Genomic DNA, 23,114 nt, shown 5'->3' on the forward strand with positions numbered 1-23,114 from the left:
TCATAATAATTAATCATAATAATGATAATAATAATGATAATAATAATGATAATAATGATAATAATGGTGATGATAATGATAATAATAATAATAATGATAATAATAATAATAATAATAATAATAATAATAATAATAATAATAATAATAATAATAATAATAATAATAATAATAATAATAATAATAATATAATAATAATGATAATAATAATAATAATAATAATAATAATAATAATAATAATTATAATAATTATAATAATACTACTAATAATAATAATCTTAATCATAATAATAATCATAATAACAATAATAAAACAATAATAATAATAATAACAATAATAATAATAATAATAATAATAATAATAATAATAATAATAATAATAATAATAATAATAATAATAATAATAACAATAACAATAACAATTACAATAATTACAATGATAATAATAATAATAATAATAATAATAATAATAATAATAATAATAATAATAATAATAATAAAAACAATAATAATAATAATAATAATAATAATAATAATAATAACAACAACAACAATAATAACAATAATAGTAATAATCATATAACATTAAAAAATATATAATGATGATAAAAAATAAATAAATAAATAAGTAAATCAATAAATCAATAAATCAATAAATCAATAAATCAATAAATCAATAATAAACACATTTCGGAAAATTATAAAAGAATAGTGGTATACTCGTACAAAGTTGATGCGAAACCAAATACAGCAGACCAGTACGTAAATAATGGACTACAGTAGTGCAATTTCATAAAAATTATTAATCTGAAAATAAGTTGGAGATAACTAGCATTTTATCTTTAGTCTCCAAGGCAAATGGTATAAACAAGGCTAATACAGGGGACAGTACTTAATACAGTAAGCAAATATCCTTTTTCAGTCAAGTTCTCATTTCATATAGACCAATGGATCTGGGAGGAAATTGATGAGAAATAATTTTCTAATAAACAGTTCTAATGTGATGTATGAAAAAAAAATGTGTTCCTTCTAAATATATAACCGATTCATGTAACTGTGTTGCACTTACTCAAAATAAATATAAAAAATAATAAAAAATTAAAATATCAGAAATATACGGTAAATAATTGGGTGCATATGATAATTAAGTATATCTAGTGAAATTGCCATTGTGGAGACAGAACTGAATAAGTAACAAGAAAACTAAATGTTTATAGTATTGTCAGCTCCACAGAATAAATGCCTCTTCTTCATAAGCACTGGAGTTATAATATTCTGCTTTATTTCAATTAACACTATTTAAAAATGCTTTCACCAAAAAACCTTCACCTGTATCTAAAATTCTTTGTCACATTTCATATACATATTTCAATATAATCAAATAAATAATTTAGCTATTTAATTACTACTAGCAACGTATAAAAATATACAATATCTACAGTACACAACCTCAAACAGAATCTATTCTTCCATAAGATCTTGTGGTATGCCCTGCATGACCATTAGAAATAAAACTATTTGTGCCATTGTGGATATACCCATTTTCCGAGCTATTGCTGATGCCACTATTTTGAGAGATCCTTGTATTTCCATCTTGAACTCTAGGATAGGGCCCAAGTCTAGCGGAGTTTGCGTGATTAAAGACGTATGCTGGATGGAAGGGAGGCAGCTGGAGTGGGTCTCCATCTGCTTGATAAACTGCAGGACCACCATTATATCTATCTGTAGGATAACCTTGGAGCAACTTACTGGTCGTCACTTGACTTAAAGGTATCACTGCTGCTTTCTTCTTAGCCAAGTTTGCATCATATTTTGCCTGCAATTGTTCAATTATATTAATTACAATGTTGCAAGTTCTAATAACTGGATTACCCTTATCCCATCTTAAAAGCTGTTTCCCCTTTCCAGCACCCCATGCAACTAACAAAAAGTTGTAAAATATTCTGAACACAGATCATGTCCATTGGCAGTCATTCTCTCACATTGCTCTATTCCACTTATACACCATTTGCTTCCAGGCCTTTTTTCAGCCTTTCCAACTGTTCTGCTCACATTCTACTGCTCAGTTTCACATCCAAAGAATCAGATCTTATAATCCTCTTCACCACTTTCTCCATACATTTGAAATAACCATACAACTACCACACTTCCTTGATAGTACCTTCCTGTCTTGTTATAGATTTCAGAATTACTACTTAATTTGAAATAGACATGCTTATATAAAAGAAATTTAAGAAAAGAAGAAGCCCAATAAAGATAATAAATAAAAATGTATGATGCTTGTGTATATATTGAATTCTTTTAGTAAATATTCTCTCCTGAACTGACAAAATATATTTACCTCATATATAAAAACATGTAATCTATTCACACAGTATTCTACTATAGTTACAATACAAGAAAGGCAAGTACCATATATAATTTTCATACCTTGTTGTATCCAAGGACTCCAACGATGGCCAGGACCATTCCAACAACATTGGAAAATGTAACTGGATTCCTCAACAATAGGAGGGATATTGTGATAATACTGATACGTTTTGTGGCATTGGCCACTGCATATGTAAGAGGAGTCACGTAGTTGAGGATAGTGAAAGCTATGAGATTCTGCAACCAGTTGAGGCCTCCATCAGCTAGGAGCAGCATAAGGGTTTCAAATGGGTCTCTTCGTTTCAGCTGTTTAAGAAAAAGCACCATGGTGAGGATTAATTAGACAACAAAATGCTAATGCATCAATGCCTATATGTGCAGTGATAGCTCTATTATGGGCACAATGAAGGAATGGAGAAAGGGAGCAAAGGAGGGAGGGAGGAAGGGGGGGAAGGAGAGAAGAGGGAGAGGGAGCAAAATGGTGAGAGAGAGAGAGAGAGAGAGAGAGAGAGAGAGAGAGAGAGAGAGAGAGAGAGAGAGAGAGAGAGAGAGAGAGAGAGAGAGAGAGAGAGAGAGAGAGAGAGAGAGAGACAGAGAGAGAGACAGAGAGAGAGACAGAGAGAGAGACAGAGAGACAGAGAGACAGAGAGACAGAGAGACAGAGAGACAGAGAGACAGAGAGACAGAGAGACAGAGACAGACAGACAGGGAGAGAGAGAGACAGACAGACAGAGAGAGAAAGAGAGAAAGAGAGAAAGAGAGAGACAGAGAGACTAACTGACTGACTGAGACAAACAGACAGACAATCTCTAAACTATTTCCTTAGACTTACCCATGTCTCATCCTTCAAAAGGTTGTAGCCATCAAAAAAGATCCATACTGGCAGAAACATGACTAACGCAAGCCAACCCAGCAAGTGTAGCAGTCTCAAATGATGAATGCCAGTATCTGTCAAGACCTAGAAAGAAAAACCATAATAGTGTGTACTAGGTTTATAATCTATTTTGACAAATATACAGTTCAAGTTTTATTACACATTTTTTTTTTTTTTTTTTTTTTAACATTTTGATTTTCAGTATCAGCAACACACACAATAAAACCTCAATGACTGCCATCACATCTGTGATGGTGATGAGGGAGAAATAAAAATGAAAATAAATGTAACATCAAAAAGATGGGAGTGAAAACTATCATCATTTTAACATGAGAAACATAATTACCTTCTTTGAAAAAATATTCTGCAGTGAGAAACCACATGTGGCAACCAAAGCAGAAATAAGGCCCAACATGTCAAAGGATATCTCTGTTATGGTGGCAATGGCAACTCCGAGAATTATAGGAACCAATGAAAAATATACCTGTAAAGGAAAGGAAGAACAAATATAGTCAGTCAAGCAGGAAGCAGATAAAAATATTGTCAACAAGCTACCACTCACCAAATTAATCTTAGAGCCAAGTAAAAATATTATAAATTAGGCAAATCTACCTGTACAATATACAATGTTTTCAACTTCATAATGTTCAGTGCTTCCAATGCGCATTGCTCAAATACAAACAAAGCATTAAAGAAAACACAAATAAGTTTGCTAGACAGAAACATGAAGAAAGGAATCTAAATTAGGTCATTTTGAGAGACTATGTACAGAGAAAAATATTGATAAATTGAATAAACCACTAACATACCTTGTGAAAATACATAAACTGGACACTAAAATATGTATATAAAAGCTACTGAACAGTGATCTATACCACATAAGGATATGCCATATCAAGCTTTTATTTGAAATCAACCAAATACAAATTAATTTTCAAGCTTGAATTTTAGATATGAAGTGTGGGGAAAATGTATTATAAATATTACACTAGCATTATAAACAGCTCCCCCTCTTTTCCCCTATATCCTTCCAAACATTAACCCTTTGGGCTGGGAAGATGTGACGAAGGGAAGAATGAGATAACACATGGAAATGCCAAAGGTCAGGGTACAGTGAAGAGGCAATAAAGTGAAAAGGCTTTTAGCATATTCTTATATGTTCTTGTTCTTCCCTTTATTGTTTTATTTACAACTCATTCAGCAGGAGAGGCTTTAGTTATAAAAATGAGAACTAGAGAGGAATAGATGAAAAAGTTCATACCACATTTTACTCATCACTCATTTTTACAGTAACGCTTCTCACATGAAAGAGTATCAAGACTACCACAGACATTGCCAAAATAAAGCCAAAGCAGTGGTAAAGCCAAGATAAATTTCTGAATAAAAGAATATGCAACCATAAGAGTTTCTCTCACTCCCCATTGTTTGACCACAACTACTGATCACTGATCAACACTGGTGGGAGACTTAGTGGCACTGCTGCTAACCTTTGTTTCCAAAAATTAGAGAACTTGATTGTATATGATGGTTCATAAAGTGATTTTTGATCACATATACCTGTATAAATGCAATAATGAAAAATGAAAAACATGATTATAAATTGAGAATTGTACATTCAAGGAGAAATACTATTGCATAAACCAATAGAAAAAACTGCCTTGCCAGCAATGTAAATAAACAAGATTAAACAGATTTTAGCCCACCTATCTCACCTATTTACAATTTCCTTGGTTTTTGGAAAAGTTTTTAAAATATATATATGATCAGCATTTTAATATTATAACAGTCATAAAGTCAATAATAAAATAAGAATTACTGATATCAATAACATAAAAAAATACTATTCAAGGAAAAAGGAAATCAGGTCATATCAGGCCTACTAATTTACTCCTTGGTGGCTGAACACTCGTGGAACCATCTGTGTGCAACAGACCATTCCTCACACCAGCCTATCACATCATGCACATCAAGCCTGCTTTCACCTGTGTGTGCTACATGCTTATTTGCCATGGCTGTGGTCATTGTAGAGAACCAGCTCCTCAAAAGTACAATTTGAGCCTCTTTTTAACTTTATTAATTATGCCGCAGCCAAGCGTGAACAAAACTGGGTAAATCTGTTTCCCAAGTTTCTAATTTCTTCCTCTCCTGTATGAGTAGTTTGAAGCTTCAATGAACTGAACCTGTGTCTGAATTTGAACAAGATGATATATATGGAGAATATGAACTGGAATGAGGGGTGGAAAACAAGTTTCCCATTTTAACATACATATAATTTTGATATTATTGCCCTACTGTAAACATTCCATTTCAGGCCAAAACAGGAAATATCATTATGAAACTGACACTATGAAAAATAATTCAAAAATTATTATAACAATTTCCAGTGATGTACATGTAACTGAAATAAACATAATAATCTTTCAAAAAAAATCTGGAGAAAAATTATGACAGTACCAAAGCTGGTTTAACAAAAACAAAACCTAGATATAAAAACTCAATGGGTTCCTAAAGCAATAAACAAGTTCTGCCATATCCTCTACACTCAAAGAAAACAAGATACAATGCCGATAATTTCTTTGTTTCATGTGAAGCATTTATCCTGAAGTACTTTTGATTACCTAAAAATTGATCTAATGAAATATTAAGCTAGATATTAAAGCTCTGAAAGTTCTACTTCAGATCCTAAGAACAATCTAGTACAAGTAAATCTAAATAATCTAATCTAAGTCAATAAAATCAACTCAAGTATTTTAGACACTGAACTGTTACTGAATTAGAAAAAAGAAGAGCACCCAAAGATTCTTAAAATCAAAATCTATATATTAATCTTCTGGTACTATTGAGGGCCTCTGCAAGAGAAGGGTATGAGAGGCAACTGCCCTAGGGTCTGGGCTACAGAACAGGCCCATTGGTGTGATCCTTTATGTTGCTATTATTTTTATCACCAAGTTTCTTGCATTTGCAACATTTTATGATAATATTCTTAACATGTAATTTATTAGGAATTTAATGCACTTGCAGGGTTTACCAAAGGGACCAAGATACAGGCTTCACTCTCAACAAGGCTGAGTACTGTCCTTAAATTTTGTACATTTTTAGGGATTCCAGGTCTCATGATACAGTATCTGCATAATGCACAATATTTTTTTTTTTTTTAGCACAAAGATTGGCAACTATTCCCAGACTTTTTTTAAGATAACAAAAGGTATTACCAATCCTTATCGGTCTTTCCTACTTAGGCAGTAACACAACATCTAATCAATTTCTTGGCTACAGACACAAACTACAATGGATCTATTCAAATAACATTTTTCCAAAAGCAAGTTATAACATAGCTCATTACAGACATAGCACTGGTTGATCACAAGTACCAGCAAAATGTTAGTAATGCTTCTGAAAATCTTTAAAGACAAAATTAATATAAAAATACTCAAGGTACATGCTTCTTCGAGCCTAGCCCAAAGCATTTTTATATGCTGCCAATTATTATAGAACCTTGTAAAAATGCTAGCATAAAGCACTGGAAAATTCTAATAAGTACCAACCATTTTATCTAAGTTCATCTCATTCTCTCAGACTGCTATTCATGAAGGAAATATGTAAACCAGGAGAATGTGATGTTTGAGCCAAGTTACCTCACTGGTACAGCGTTCTGAGGTCTGCATATAGTAAAAAGGATCTATATTACCACTGAATACTTCCTCATATTCCACAACTTTAAAGGGAATCTCTTACATTGTCACATTTCTCTGCTTCACTTGCAATGAGTTTTCTAAAAACTGGATTCAAGTGTGTGATTTATTCTTCTCTAGTTACCACACTGCTATCCTTCATTTAACCCAGAACCCCTCAGAAATGTAGTATTCATTGTATTATTTTGGGGGAAATGTCTCTACACACAGACAGCTCCCCAAGTGCTTAACCACCAATTGGTCAATTAGCAGATCTCGTGACCTCACCTGATTTCTCCTTTCCTTGAGTTTTCAGGAAAAAAAAATATTTTTACTAATACTATCAATATCATTACTGTCATTATAATTGTTGACATAATAATTATTATAATGTTATTGGTATATTAATGGCAGTATAAGATAAAAGAAAATATTTCTGAGACAGATAGTACTAGTAACTGGCTCACTGGTGATTAATTACTTATGGATACATATATAAGTAAAAATAATTAAACTAAACTCACAGTGGCCATGGCATGTACTTACATGCCATCCCCAGCAGCAAAGGGTTAAACAAGATAGTTATAATTGTTCATCAGTATCATTAGTAATTTTACACAAAAGTAGTTTGTACTGATCAGTGATACTTTTCATACGATTACATATGTGAGATATTACATAAATTCTTTTCTAATACATTCACACCAACTTGTTGAAACTGCCATAGTCATGTGACTCAAACCAGACTGACTCATTTTGATTAACTTTAAATGGCAACTAGCTACATCTTGTCAGGGACTATAGCCACAATTTTCTGCCTAACAAAATTTATGCATTTGTATGCATATATGCATTCTGGTTTCCCTGAACAACATAAATTTCCTTTGACTGGCACTTCATGCAAAACCATAGCTCCAAAATTTTAACTGAAATAAACTCAATCAGTATGTAGAGAGCTTTAGAAAAAAAGTTAATATCTATCATAAAAATTGTTATCATATATGACAAATTTATATAATCAAATATGTGGAAGTGCCTCCTGGGCTAAGAACTTGAACATTTTTATTGTCTACAGATGCCTTTTTACAATCTACAAATACCACACAGCCTGTTTCTCATGCCATTACCTGCCTTTAATCCAGGCTCTCTCTAAACATCTGCCATACATAAGCAGGGCAATAAACTTCTCAAAATTCCTTGCCACAAGATAACTATCCCACTAATTGCAGAATAATCTTATCGAAGTACAAGCAACCCTGTCACTGATGCCTAGAGGGAACTTCCAATGCATATTGTTCTCTCATTCCAGTAGGAATCTTTAGCCGTTAAAACTTAGCACCAACTTGTTTAATCTACCACCTGTCACACATCCTACTCTTTCTATACATTATAAAGGCCAGGTCCCCTAAAAATAGAGACTGATTGGCAGGCCTAACTGGAACAAACATTATTGCCCTTTACTTCCTTCTCTGAGGTAGCTGAATATGTATATATCATGTACTTTTTATAATAGAGTACATAACACACTGTTTCTAATGAAACAGAGGCAAACAGCAGATGATTCATGCAGCAGTAGTGATGAATAATAGGTGAAACTTTCAAAAAGAGGTAAAAGGGCCAACAGTTCCCCTGCCACATCCCATTGTACTTCCCATGGAAAGGCACCTCAATCAAGCAGGCACAGTCATTTTAGCCTACATTTGGTTGCTTGACTCTTAATTAAGTACAGCCTGCATTTATTTTAATATGCCTGTACATCAATCTTCTAAACACAGCTTGTTTCTAGTTACATAGGAATCTGATTCATATACAGCACTGAACCCCCTTGGCCAGTCTGCCAAAGTAATTTGTGCATTCAATGTCTATGTTATTAGATACTATATTGCTTCTCTTCTCTCCTAATATCAAAATAAATAAATACATGAATATACAAAAAAATAAAAAATAAAAAAAAAATAAACACACACACACACACACACACACACACACACACACACACACACACACACACACACACACACACACATATATATACAAGTTTATATATACATAGATATGTATAGTATATACAAATATATGTATATGTATATGTATATGTATATGTATATGTATATGTATATGTATATGTATGTGTGTATGTGTATATGTGTATATGTGTATATCTGTATATCTGTATATGTTTATATGTGTATATGTGTATATGTGTATATGTGTATATGTGTATATGTGTATATGTGTATATGTATATATGTATATATGTATATATGTATATATGTATATATGTAAGTGTGTGTGTGTGTGTGTGTGTGTGTGTGTGTGTGTGTGTGTGTGTGTGTGTGTGTGTGTGTGTGTGTGTGTGTGTGTGTGTGTGTGTGTGTGCGTGTGTGTGCGTGTGTGTGCGTGTGTGTGCGTGTGTGTGCGTGTGTGTGCGTGTGTGTGCGTGTGTGTGCGTGTGTGTGCGTGCGCGTGCACGTGCGTGTGCATGTGCGCATGCGTGTGTGTGTGTGATAACAACTTTCTAAAATCACATGTATTACATGCAACTCTGTGTATAAAGTGTTAGTCTTGTGAAATAAATAATAATGTCCAAGTTGGCAACATAAGCATTTGGTTACTTTTTCAGAGCTGTTTTGCATATTAGAGCTTATGCCATCCTTCCCTTCCTCTACAGGAAACACCTGGATCGAGCTCTGTGAGTGATATAATTTCCAAGCCTCTCATTCTTTTCACTATCTCCTGACCAAATAATTCCTTAAATGATCTCAACATTTTTTACAGTATTTTTCAAAATCCTGAACTTTTCTCATACTTTTTCATTCGAGGTCATTCCGTTGTCCTCAAGTTGTATGAAGCACTCAAGAGCTGCATCACTTTGCCTTGAGCCAAGCAGGTGAAGTGCAATGCAGTTTTCCACATAACGTCTTCCTGCAACAGTGAGACTGTGGAATACCTTGCACTAATTAGCAGCTAGTGATAATAAGTGTAAGCCCACTTACAGCTACTGAATTGCCTTTAATTTGCAGTATTAAAAAAATAAAGATCCAAATAAAAGAATAACCCTTCATAGTGCCCAAACACCATTATTCTGCATGGGGTATGGCTAGTATTATACCTTCAACACTTGCTTCTCATCTGGAATATCCATCTTGGCCTTTTTACATCATAGACTATCTAAATGTCTACCTTAAATCACATCACTCTTTGGTACTGGTTATAAAAAAGGGGCAAATCTCAAACCACTATGATAAATTCATCTCTTAGGTAAAAGAGAAATTTTTTTGGCACAGAAAGCAGTAGTAAATAAACACATGTGGTATGTATGTATGATATCTGATAACAGAACAGGCATAAAAACACTGGACAGGCTTGTTTACATCACCAACTTACATAACAAAATATTTACTGTACATATTTCATATAGCACACCAAAACTGTAGGACCAACAGAAAGAAAGAAATTAAAAAGATTGCAAGTGCATTAAAGAAACAAAATTATAGACCACAAAGTCAAATCAAAATAACTGAAAATCGAAAATAAGCATGCAGAATTGTGAGAAAATAGTTCTAACTATTTAAAAACTTACATCAAACCAATTACTTCCATACATTGAGGAAACTTTAATTGTATTAAAGAAAAAAAAATCATTTTGGTATTTTCTACAAAACATACTCATCAATGATAAACCTAAGTTTTAACCATATACACATTATCCTTTCTTCACAAGTTAGATAAAATGAGACAATAATGATTGTATATCATACCTTTGTGGTCTGCTTTTCATGAAAGATGATTCTACCAAGAACAACTGTAAAAAGTGGCATGGTCGCCTTCACTGGAAAGAAAGATAGATTGATTTAGTTTACTGCTCTGGAAACATCTAAAATAAATACGACAGTATTTTACAGATATACTCAGTAATGATTTCCAAAAGAGCTTGAAAATAAATGTTACTTTTTTTCATCTGAGAGAAAATAAAGGTTAAAATGTCACATCTTAGGAATAACCAAAAATGTGGATAATCAAAACAATTAAGATCTATAGAATCTGTAAACAGAACAATTAATGTAATAGTTCACTCCATCTTTCACAATCTCTTTCAGGATAATTCCACATCATATTTCTTATGCACTCTTTACTATTTCAGTCACACACTTGAGATTGTAGTGCATCTAAACTCTGATACCTGGTGTTGTATTTGACCACATGTGTAAATTCACCAATGTCATATACTGACCTGGAATATATAATTTACTGTTCTAATAGATCCCCTCAGGAAATCCCTTGTTCACTGCCAATTTTGTAATGTTGGGTTTTCTTGTAATCTCCTGTATTAAGGTTAATTATGTGCTTTCCTGTGAGGTGCTACTTTATTTAATTAAGATCTTATATGAGGGGGTTAGTAGTCTACTTACTTGTTGTAGGGCACGCGCATATATAGAAAACCCAAAGCGGGGGGTAACTTAACTATATTGTTAGTAATACCCTAATAGAAAGTATAAACTAAATATGAACTTTACAAAAGATTCATATACATAACACTTATACATAACACCTGGGTGCATGTATATACCCCACACTAAAACTGGGCTTGGGTGCTCTGATGCATGTATACCAGTGCTCTGAATCTGGGCTCATACACCAGCATTCATGTATATATATATGCACTTTCCACTATGAGCCCACATTTATACATACACCATCAAGTGAGTCTGTAAATATTCCTCCCAGCTGCTATGGTTACTTACCATTATTAGCTAAGTAAATTTTGGTTTATAGTCTTAATAATAACAACATTTGAAATTACCCTAATCAGTTAAAAAAATATATATTTCCAAATAAATAGAAAATTCAAAGTATTGAAACTTCACATGCAGTTTATGTCACTATATTAAGCCACTCCTGCTTAATCCTTCATTGAAATGTCTTGGAAAAGGTGAATATAAGGACATGTACAGCATCTCTGAAGCACTTCTGCCCATCCCCTCACCTTGATTATGGCTCCTCCCAAGTTCTTTTCCAGCCTTCTCACCATTTGCATTGCTGCCCTCATCAAAAAAATGTGGCCAATCCTAAACCATCACACTTGACTGCTACTGGTCTGCTACCTACCACCTGTGGTGCTTTCACAGCCTCAACCTTCTTCGAAGTGTTCTCTTTCACAGAAGAAAGCAAGAATAACAATGCAGACTTTAACTTCACCACAGCTGGTGCTTCACTGAACAAGAAAATGTTTGGTGTGGAGTTCATGTGCATGTGGGTATTCAAGCATACTTATGAACAGATGCACGTTCCATCTTTGTGAACCTCCAAATGCTACTGAAACTAGTCAATGATTGAACTCAGTCTGTTTTTTCGCAATCCTTAAAAGATTTTTTGTTTCACTTATATGTGTACACTGTAAATACATGATTATTTTACTGCTCATAACAAAATTCTGAAAGAAATAATCAAACCCCATTTTTCTCTTTACATAAATCTATAATAATGTTGTTAAACACATAAATCAAAGATTGACCTCATTTTTTTAAGCCTTGACTATAAAATGTGTACAGAGATAATTGCTAAAATAGGCAATATATAGAGCTATACATAGAATTACAGAAAAAGTGTTATTGCAGTTGCCTCCATCTTCCTAATTTCCATAATCAAATTTAGACTTTGTTTGATTTCTTAGTGTCAACTACCCACAACATTTTAATAATGAAATCTGTTGGATACATACATTTTTGCTGAACTTAAATACTATCCAACTATCTAATCTAAGAAGCTCAAGAGACAAGGTTTTCCTGAAAATAGACTGGGATCATGGATAAATAACTATAAACAAATTTCCTACACACAGTCCTTATGTGAGCTCTAATTCCAAAGTTCCTTTGGGGAACTCCTTCACTTAAAGCACACCTGGAGCCTAAAGCCACAAGTTGGCCAAAGTACAGGCTAACTATGCTCAGCTATGTGAGGTCACATAGTGCTAGTTTGCCATATATCCCCATTTCTAGATGGCTTTATTTACAAAAAATATGATTTAAAAAAGTTTTCAGCCAGCTCTGCAAGGTAGTATCTCTGAAAGGTGTGATTTATGTGACTTTTCAGCAGTTTAGTGGAAACATTGAAGCCACAGAAAGCATCAGCACAATGTGTGTCTTAACACCCAGGTGCAATGTGTTAGTAAGGTGAAACTATATCATTAACCATAGTTTTAACCTCGATAAAGAGAACATTTTGAGAATGTGTCTAGGGCTACTAGTCATATCTCTTAATAAAGTGTTACACCTTATTTTTTTTTTTTCTACCATAATAAAACATCCCTAATATTTCTTTGGCAACAATACTACATGCATGAAATGCCTATGATAGACTTATATTAATGTGAATTATTCTAACAACTTTTTCAGAAAAAATCTTCCATGTCGCTTTCACTTATATGTTAAAACATTCTCAGTTCTACCTTTACAGAAGAAACTACTCAACTACTCAATACTGCTTACTGCTGTAAATGATTCTGACAAATACCATAATACAGCTATGCTAAATCCAGTGTGTTAATGGAGAAGGAACTCGAGAAAGAGGCGCAGAGCAAAAAACAAAAAACTGATTGTAGATCACTGAGACAACATAAAATTCAAAGCACAGCAGAGAAATTTCCCAATATAGCCAATATCTTTGAAGAGAAATTGCAAGGTCAGCCAAGAGCAACCTCACCTGTTATAACATGGACAATGATGCATTCACTCAGCCTTTTCAGAACATGTTGTTTCAAAACCTGTCCAAGGAGCAGTGGACATCCAATCAGTCTGGTGATTTCAGAACATACCCTGCAAGTGTATGTCTATATAAAGTCTAGGAAAATGAAATACTAATTTCTATATTGTCAGAACAGACATTAGGCATTAAGGACATTGCAACCATAGTCATTCTTGCCTAGGACTCTCAGAACAGGCTTCCTTTCCCAAGAATAAGTTATTCCAAAAATAAACAAAAGCTATCAACCAAATAACGAACCAACCTCTCCAAAATATAACATACTAACAACAACACACTGCCGAAAACAAAGTAATTTCATTCCTTCTTAGAAAAAAGTCTAAGGTATGAACTGCATATTGAATGAGAAATAAACAGGCACTTGTAACCGTAATCTAACCACTGCAACTGCACAATATGACAATTGTAGACATACGGTGACCGTTGCACCATAGACTAGTTTCTAGAATTTTGTTTAGGTTGCTCTAATTGTTTCAATATGGCTGTCCTCCTTATAGTATCTTTGTCAAGTTGGTTTGGAATTGTTTCTCCCTGAAAATAACTTATAAAACAATGTCATATTGATTTTTTTGGGGGGGACGTCTCCACTCTCCACTCTCCACTCTCCACTCTCCACTCTCCACTCTCCACTCTCCACTCTCCACTCTCCACTCTCCACTCTCCACTCTCCACTCTCCACTCTCCACTCTCCACTCTCCACTCTCCACTCTCCACTCTCCACTCTCCACTCTCCACTCTCCACTCTCCACTCTCCACTCTCCACTCTCCACTCTCCACTCTCCACTCTCCACTCTCCACTCTCCACTCTCCACTCTCCACTCTCCACTCTCTACTCTCTACTCTCTACTCTCTACTCTCCACTCTCCACTCTCCACTCTCCACTCTCCACTCTCCACTCTCCACTCTCCACTCTCCACTCTCCACTCTCCACTCTCTACTCTCTACTCTCTACTCTCTACTCTCTACTCTCTACTCTCTACTCTCTACTCTCTACTCTCTACTCTCTACTCTCTACTCTCTACTCTCCACTCTCCACTCTCCACTCTCCACTCTCCACTCTCTACTCTCTACTCTCTACTCTCTACTCTCTACTCTCCACTCTCCACTCTCCACTCTCTACTCTCTACTCTCTACTCTCTACTCTCTACTCTCTACTCTCTACTCTCTACTCTCTACTCTCCACTCTCCACTCTCCACTCTCCACTCTCTACTCTCTACTCTCTACTCTCTACTCTCTACTCTCTACTCTCCACTCTCCACTCTCTACTCTCTACTCTCCACTCCTCTCTCTAACTCACTCACTCACTCACTCACTCACTCACTCACTCACTCACTCACTCACTCACTCACTCACTCATGAAATTAAATATTGTTATATCTTTTGTTTTAGCAGAAGTTAAGTATTTCATATGAACTATCTATGCAAAAATGGATAATGATTTTAATACTAAATGATTTTGGCAGACTTTTCCCTACTCGCACTACACAGAGAATCTACAGAACTGGGTGGGTGTCCAGAGGAAGGGAGTCTTGGGGAGAAGCCCCCAGGTTAGGAAAGTTTTACGTTCATACAGCATTGTTTGTAGGTACCTAGAAGTGGTTGGAGTAATAGGAACTTAGTCTCAGAGAGGTGCAGTCACTACATAAACAGGTACCAATAGTTTAATTTATATCATTTGCAATGGAAAAGAACAGATTCATGCAAATCATAATGTGAATAATTAAGACAAAGAACAATAATTGCAAGGTTGGATGGCTGTGTGAAACTAAAAAATTACCAACCAAAGTATTATTTAAGTGTTGCAGGATATGGCACTGACAAAGGGTCATAAATTTTGTTTTGCTGTCCATTATACGAAAAGTTTACTTTGTACCATATGGATGTATGAAACTGAAACTTTTCAAAAAATGGGAAATATTACTATCTCATAGTTTCTGTTACTTATATTCTTTTGAAACAGGCCTATCTCAACCTGGGATATTTCTGAGAATCAGCAGGAAGTGGTTATCATGACTACCTGAGCATCACACTGTCAATTATTTTTGCTGATCTCCCAGCCCTGCATCTTGAAAAGTATAAAATCTAAGGCTAATTTTTTAGTTTCACACTGCCATACAATCTTGCAATCACTATCCTTCTTTCAATTGTCGACGCTATAATATGCATGAATTTCTAATTATGCTCCAATGCAAATGATATAAATGAAAGTATTGGTAATGTTTACAAAGTGGTTGTACCCACTGAGATTTACCACATGCCGCCAGGGAAAATGCTGTGCTCATAATTTTTTTTTTGCGAAATGTCTTTGCCCATAGATGGCTCTGCTAGTGCTTAAACACAAAGGAGTCAATTGGTAGTCTTTGTGATCTTGCCTAATTTCACATTTCCTTGAATTGGTGGAAAAACATATTTTTTACTATTGCTATGAACATCAATGGTGTTTTTTTTATTATAGACATTTTAATTCCTATAATGTTATAAACATTAATAACAACAAAATAAGATAAGATAAAATAAGATGACGTAAAATATTTTAAATCAAGGAAAAGGGTAAACGGGCAAGACAGGCAGTACTCGTAATTGGCTTAATGGTGACTTAGTACAAGTGTAACCATTTATGTATAAAACCAATTAATAAAGTAAAGACACAGTGGGCATGGCATGTACTTAAATAAAAGATAAATTAGATGAAAAGTGTCTTATTTTCAGTCATTACAGGTAAATTTCACCTTGTACTACAAGACTGTGGGAAATTGAAATTATACCCATCAAAGAGAAAAACCATACTGACTAATACATCTGGCCAAGCAAGGAGTAATGACAGAAATGAAGGAAACTGGTCACAACAAACACCATGTCGAGAGCAAGTCCACACCATGTCGAGAGCAAGTCCACGGCAATCAGGTGGGGGTCTAGGGGCAGAGCACCCTATAGAGAAATGCAGCAGCTAATCTTTACAGTACGGACGCAGTGAGGTAGGGCAAATTGAAGATGAAATTCTTGTAGAGGACTAGAAGTTATAATTGTATGTACAAGAAATAATCTGCAGACATGAACAGTAACTACCTAAATAAAGGAAAAAGATCATGGAAAGAACCTCGGTACTCCAGAGTTTAAAGCTCTCTTGTGCCGGGCATAATGAAGTGAGGACCATGTTTCCTGGGGGGTATTAGGGGGCAGAGCATCCCATCAATCCTCTCTTTGGGCTGTCAGGCTTGCCAGTAATGGCAACTTGGGTTATTGAACAAATTCTGTGTTGTGGAGTTGGGAACTTAAGTTTGTGGCGAGTGCATCTGCACTGTAAAGAATTACCATTACGGCAATCTGAGAGTGGACCCTGGGTTAGGAGGGCTTTTGATTCATACTGCAATGTTTCTGGATTTCCCAAGAATCGCTGGAGAAATAGGAACTAAATCTTAGTGGGATACAGCCACTTCATAAACATTACCAATCCTATCCTTTAGATCACTTTCGATGGAAAATTACATGAGACTCATGCATATTATGGCATTGATAACTGAACGTAGAAATAACAACTGCAAGATTGGATGGCTGCCTGAAACTAAAAAACATTCTGAAACCAATCCAATAGAACTTAGGCAAAAAAGTGTAAATCACCAGAAAATAAAAAATCAATCTTAATAATTATGTACTTTCACCCAGCTCATCCAAAATTCCTGTCATCCAACTTGTTGAATGCTGCCAGGCACCAAAGTCTCCTGTCAAGGTCAGTGGTTTATTTTCCTTACCTGTGTGTGCATACGAAACTGGTACTCTCCAAATGCTAATATGAGATGAGACGGACGCTAGAAACTTTCCAAACGCCAAAGGAATTACAATCTTCTTGTAATAACTCCAGCTGATCTCGGCCCTTCTCCGGACGCCCATCCATCTCAATACAGGGCTGCTGTACAGCGATATCGACACTAACTGCACCATAGTTACAGTCATAGGGTAAGGGAATTCATTCAAGAGCGTTTTGCCGACAACATTGTTACTGGAGCTCACTAGGTACCACAAGACACACAATAATAATATCCGCAGAATCTCATTTTCCTGTCTCTTGTGAGCCATGTTGGCACAAGCTGACAGGTGACGTCACCGTTCAGCTGATTCCTGTCGACGAGGAAGAAGACAGGTGGAAAATATTACAGTCAGCCAAAATTTTACCTCTCTGAATTATTTTTATCATATAAGTATATATCTAAAGGACTTATTTTGTCAATAGTTACAAGCCTTCCGTTGTTACTTATTAACCAAAATTTACATTGGATTTACTTAACGATCTTCAAAGAGAATTATACAATATGTATTGTAATACTTATATCATTAAAAAAAACTATTCAGAATTCACATAAAATAATTAGATATAATATGAAAGAGAATTAATTAAACTTCGTTTGCTTATGGTATAATATTCCACAGAGGTATGATATTAGATCGCATTTCAGAGAGAGAGAAAGGACAAGAGAAAATCGGCGAGTCTTTGTATCTTAAGCGATCGTTCTTTCCGTCACAAACATGGCGCTCAACTTCGTGGCCCAGGTGCACCCTGTGGTGTTCTTTAGCATTGTCGATTCCTACGAAAGACGAAATCCAGATGCCCATCGTGTAATCGGCACCCTTCTAGGTAAGGTGTAGTTTGATGAGCGAAATGATTGTGCTTGAGAGGAAAGTACTTTGTTTTCGAGATTCCATACCGGTCGATGGGCAGATGTTTACCGAAGTTTGGTACTCGTTTTTCTTCTTTCATGTTGTTGCTGTTCTTTCTTTCCACACATTGCTTTATGTGGGTGTTTTGTAGGTTGCTAATGTTTATTTTTATGAGTATTTAGGTTTTAGTTTGATTGAAGCAGGCCTGATTATCCTTTCTGAAGGTGTAATTATTTCCACATGGGAAGGAATTGTCACTACTGTCACGCAGTTAGGGATGAATTTACGTTAATTGATGCTCCGCAGATTTTAGTAACAGGGCTAAATTCGAACGAATCTAGCACTCATTTCCTTTTGCAAAAGAAGCAGATACGATATTGGTCCTGATAGCTCGGGAGGGCATGATATATATCAGGGAATTTGGGGGAGGAAATTTTGAGAAATATCATTAATACTTGGGAGAGAATAATATATCCACTTGTTTCCGGGTTATATAGGGTTTCAACAAAATCATTACTTTATATATTCCGGCAGGATAGAGCCCAGGCAAGCAAATTATACTAACATGTTTTTGGATGATGTGGGGGCTATACCCCTTAACCCCTTGATGTAGGGTGAAGAATTTTTTTTAAAAACTCTACATTCTGGGGATCAATGGCAACGCGCCAACTTTGAGCGCGGGAGTTCAGTACATTAAGACAAATCACTAGCTCATAGCGCTTTGGCACGCCAACATGACATACAGCCAGCCACACACCACAAATCAAGTGGTTTGTTTTGACGCCTCACGGTGTGACCCGTTGGGAACAGGTTAAACCCCCTTTTTTTGGGAGGGCTACAGCCCCAAACCAACAACTCGTATGTTCCAGTAGGAGAGAGCCCAGACCCAGTAAAAGTTTTACCCACGCTTTACCTGAAGCATTAACTCAGGCATTTTGTCACAGGGATCATTGGGGTCTTCCAGGTCATTGTTGGCAGGAATCGTGATTTCTCTCCGCTGTTCCTTATCGGACAGCGGAGGGTTCAGTTTCATGGCCTCGACAAAGAACTGTTGATAGACTGTAGTGACACCGTGTCTTACAGTTCGGGCAAAGTACTTCCACAGGCAGTACATCATGATTTTGCCGGTATAACAAAAATGTTGTTATTTTGATGATACTTTGCAATGAAGTCAAAATACTTATCCTCACATTCAACACACTGCTTAGCCATGATGGAACCGATTTGAATTTCAAGCGCCTTCTTCTAGGCCCAGCTTCTATTGTCACGTGATGATCTGTTTCTTATCTAATTGGTTCTAATGTGCTGGAGGTCACTGCCTATGGTCACACCACGTTCCAGAGGAAATCTAATTGGCTCCTTTGATTTCCGTTGCTTACGTCGTACTAAACAAATCCACCTGATTTTTCGTCACTTTCAACAAAATGGATACCGGATACAATTTCGCTATGTCAAATTGAATTTGAATGTTTTCTCAATATAAAAGATAGACTAATACATTTCCTACTACAAATAATTTGCTCGCTGAAAATCACACTTTTTAAACTTTTCTTCGCTTCTGTCTTCTGAACTGCTTGGTTTCTATCACCAGTAAATCTTTTAGAATTTTGCAGCTACTGAAATTTATAGAATAGTGAACTTGGCAAGCAAAAATTTTGTCTTTAAAGTAGTGTCCTGTGGAGTTGTGACCTGTGACTGTTAAACTGTGACTATGACTATGAAGTGTTCATAAAAAAGAACATTAGGATGTGCAATCCAATGGAACATGTCTTCATACCCAAGGAAAGTAGTAATTTTTTAAAAGATTGTGTTTTAGATTTTTTTTTTTTTTTTTTTTTTTTTTTTTTTTTTTTTTTTTTTTTTATGAATCATCGAACACATTAACCCATTGGTGACGGGTGTAGAAAACCATTGGTGACGGGTGTAGAAAACAAAAAAAAAAATCTACGATCTGGCGAACCACAGCAATGCGCCGACTTTGAACGCGTGAATTTGGTACATCAAGCAGAATCACTGCCTCGGAGCGTTTTGTCGCGCCGCCGCAGCGGACAGCCATACACCACATTTCGAGCGTATTGTTATGACACCTATAGGCGTGACCCATCGGGAAGGGGTTAAATATTAGTTTCTTGTCAATGATAAACAAACTAGAATATAGTTTTGTATTAATAAAGTTATATTATAGTTAGTGTACATGTGTAATTTTCTTTTGAAATCTGTCCTCCTATCATATTGGTAAGCTAAATAATTTTTGGGAACATTAGGTTAGCATGCACAGTGAATAGCACAGTGTTAATGGGTTAAATAGCATCTGTAAATTAACAAGTCAGTTAAGACTGTTATGGATAGTCCTTTTCCAGTATGTCATTGTTTATTTGATGTGTTAATCAATCTTTATGGATTGTCTTCTTTCATGAGGTTACCTTTTCTTTTCAGGAAATGTTGGAGTAGATAAGAGTACTGTAGAGATTACTAATTGCTTCTGTGTTCCTCACAATGAATCGAAAGAAGAGGTAAGTTAGATTTTTTTTGCATAATTACATTTATCTTTTTTGGTAATTCAGTTTGATTATAAAAAGCTGTAGATTTCAGCAGTTTCAAGTAATGCCTTCAATTTTGTAATCCTTTTAATTTTAAAATCTGTTAAATTAAAAAATGTACAAATCAATTTGAGTGTCCACGTTATTGATAATTTTTTATTTAAGGTTGCGGTGGAACTGGACTTTGCAAAAGACATGTACGAGTTACATCGCAAGGTGAACCCCAGCGAGGTCATAGTCGGATGGTGGGCAACTGGTCATGAGATCACAGACCACTCACTCCTCATCCATGATTATTATTCACGTGTGACAAGCAACCCGATTCACCTTACTGTTGATACAACTTTACATGGAGGTCGCATGAACATTAAGGTAAAGGCCACTGTGTTTGAAATACTATACAGAATGTATAAGATTTTTCTTATAGTTATTTATGTTTATATTCCGGTTTCAGTGGCTAATTTTTCCCAATTTTTTATTCTTTCTCTCCTCTATATGACGCCCTATTCCCTACCTTTCTCATTGTTGTTCTTTTTCCTACAAACCCTCATGTGTGTGTATATATATTATGTTGTCTTTGTAAATGTCTTTTCTTATTAATTTATTTTATCATAAAATATTCATTATGTTTAAAAATACAAATATTTCCTCTAGGCCTATGTAAGTGCTAGCATGGGTGTTCCAGGACGTACTCCAGGCACAATGTTTGCCCCAATTCCTGTTTCGACTGTCTCCTATTCTCCTGAGATTGTTGGAAGTAAGTCACATTTTTTTCTGGAAGATGTACATTCTGTAAAACATAAAGCATTTATTTTTTTTATAATTATGTGATTGAGTATGAATTGTTTTATAAGACAGAATTATTAGTTGTTACCTTGACACTTAGTTACCTAAGATGTGCAACATATCACTTTTTTAATGTGGTTTGCAATATCAGTGTATTGCTAGACATGTCTTCAACAAAATAAATTTTGAAATTGGCAGTGTAAAGAGGCATTGTGTGCAAAGTTAATGTATGATCAGTATTATGAATATAAGATGAATATTTTCACTCCCTAGAGAGGTAGAAATTTATGACACATTGTTCATGATTTTTAACATTTTCAACCAATTGTTAGTTGTATTTTCATTAACTACTAAGACATGTTGATAGTAGCATGAACTCTGGCTAAAATATACCTCCTGTCTTACCTTGCAGCTAATGTTGCTCAGAAGAGCAAGTACAGCAGACCTAGAATAGTAGACCCAACCTCAGATCTTCATCAGATATCAGAAGCAACAACTAACATGGAATCTGCTTTGGATATTCTTATTGGTAAGTAGTTTTCAAAAGTTAACTTCTGTCACATATTTGATTGTTATTATTGCAATAGTTTCTTAACATATGCAGTCACATGCATCTTTTATTTCATTTTTTTCTGTATTTTATTTTTCAAAACTGGAAATACCAATTTTAATAATCTGTTCTTATTCTGTAAACAGCTTATGTAGATGATGTCCTAAGTGGGAAAGTACTGGCAGACAATTACATAGGCCGTGAACTGACAAAGATCGTAACCAGGGTTCCTAAGATGTCTGCACATGATTTTGAGGAGATGCTGAACACAAACATGAAGGTATGTAAAATTGTAAAACCTGAGACCATTTATTTTTTATTTGCTTTCCATGCCTTTTCTGTATGTTACTTTTTGGAAAGTCCTAGGATTACAGAAACCTTTGTATTCCACTACTTTCTATAAAAATCTTATCCTTCTTGATGTTAATTTGAGTTGTTTGCTTTTATTGGCAATGTAATTATTGATATATTACTGTTATAGGTATTACATGAACATGTATCCTAATTTTTATTTTTGTAAGAAGACTGTCATTTAGATTTTTGATCATTTAAAACAATAAATTACATGTTCATTTGATTGTTTTCAGTGCATTGATGAAAGATATCTTCATATTGTATTAATTTCTTTCCAGGATCTGTTGATGGTGATGTATCTCTCACAGCTTACCAAGGTGAATGTGGGCCTCAACGAGAAACTTACAATGCTGGTTGCAACCCAGTAAGCTTGATTGAGAAAGAACTGCTGAAAATGCTTTGCATTTGTTGGCTGGCAAGAAGATTGTATCTGATGTGACACTGTCAGCAAAGTGTTACATTAAAACTAGTTTGAGGTTCAGTGCTATGTTTTGGAAAATAAATTTAAAGGTGACACCCATTCTCTTTTAACCTTATTTGAATATTGTTTATCAGA

At 34.9% G+C, this 23,114-nt stretch overlaps 2 protein-coding genes across 2 annotated transcripts; one reads left to right on the top strand and one right to left on the bottom strand.

The window, feature by feature from the left end:
- Positions 1-610: 610 nt before the first annotated feature.
- LOC125030793 (solute carrier family 35 member E1 homolog) lies at positions 611-17,751 on the bottom strand. Its single transcript, XM_047621091.1, has 6 exons — positions 17,425-17,751; positions 10,674-10,744; positions 3,588-3,725; positions 3,200-3,325; positions 2,428-2,673; positions 611-1,813 (listed from the first exon to the last, which is right to left on the bottom strand). Exons 1-6 carry the CDS (start codon positions 17,747-17,749, stop codon positions 1,448-1,450), a joined length of 1,272 nt encoding a protein of 423 aa, XP_047477047.1. The 5' UTR covers positions 17,750-17,751; the 3' UTR covers positions 611-1,447.
- Positions 17,752-18,156: 405 nt separating this feature from the next.
- LOC125030574 (eukaryotic translation initiation factor 3 subunit F-1-like) lies at positions 18,157-23,072 on the top strand. The gene is made up of 7 exons (XM_047620698.1): positions 18,157-18,305; positions 20,765-20,841; positions 21,034-21,240; positions 21,523-21,625; positions 22,067-22,183; positions 22,351-22,484; positions 22,837-23,072. Exons 1-7 carry the CDS (start codon positions 18,197-18,199, stop codon positions 22,924-22,926), a joined length of 837 nt encoding a protein of 278 aa, XP_047476654.1. The 5' UTR covers positions 18,157-18,196; the 3' UTR covers positions 22,927-23,072.
- The last annotated feature ends 42 nt before the right edge of the window (positions 23,073-23,114 follow it).

Source organism: Penaeus chinensis, chromosome 11 (genome assembly GCF_019202785.1).
Source record: "Penaeus chinensis breed Huanghai No. 1 chromosome 11, ASM1920278v2, whole genome shotgun sequence".
Lineage (NCBI taxonomy): Eukaryota > Metazoa > Arthropoda > Malacostraca > Decapoda > Penaeidae > Penaeus > Penaeus chinensis.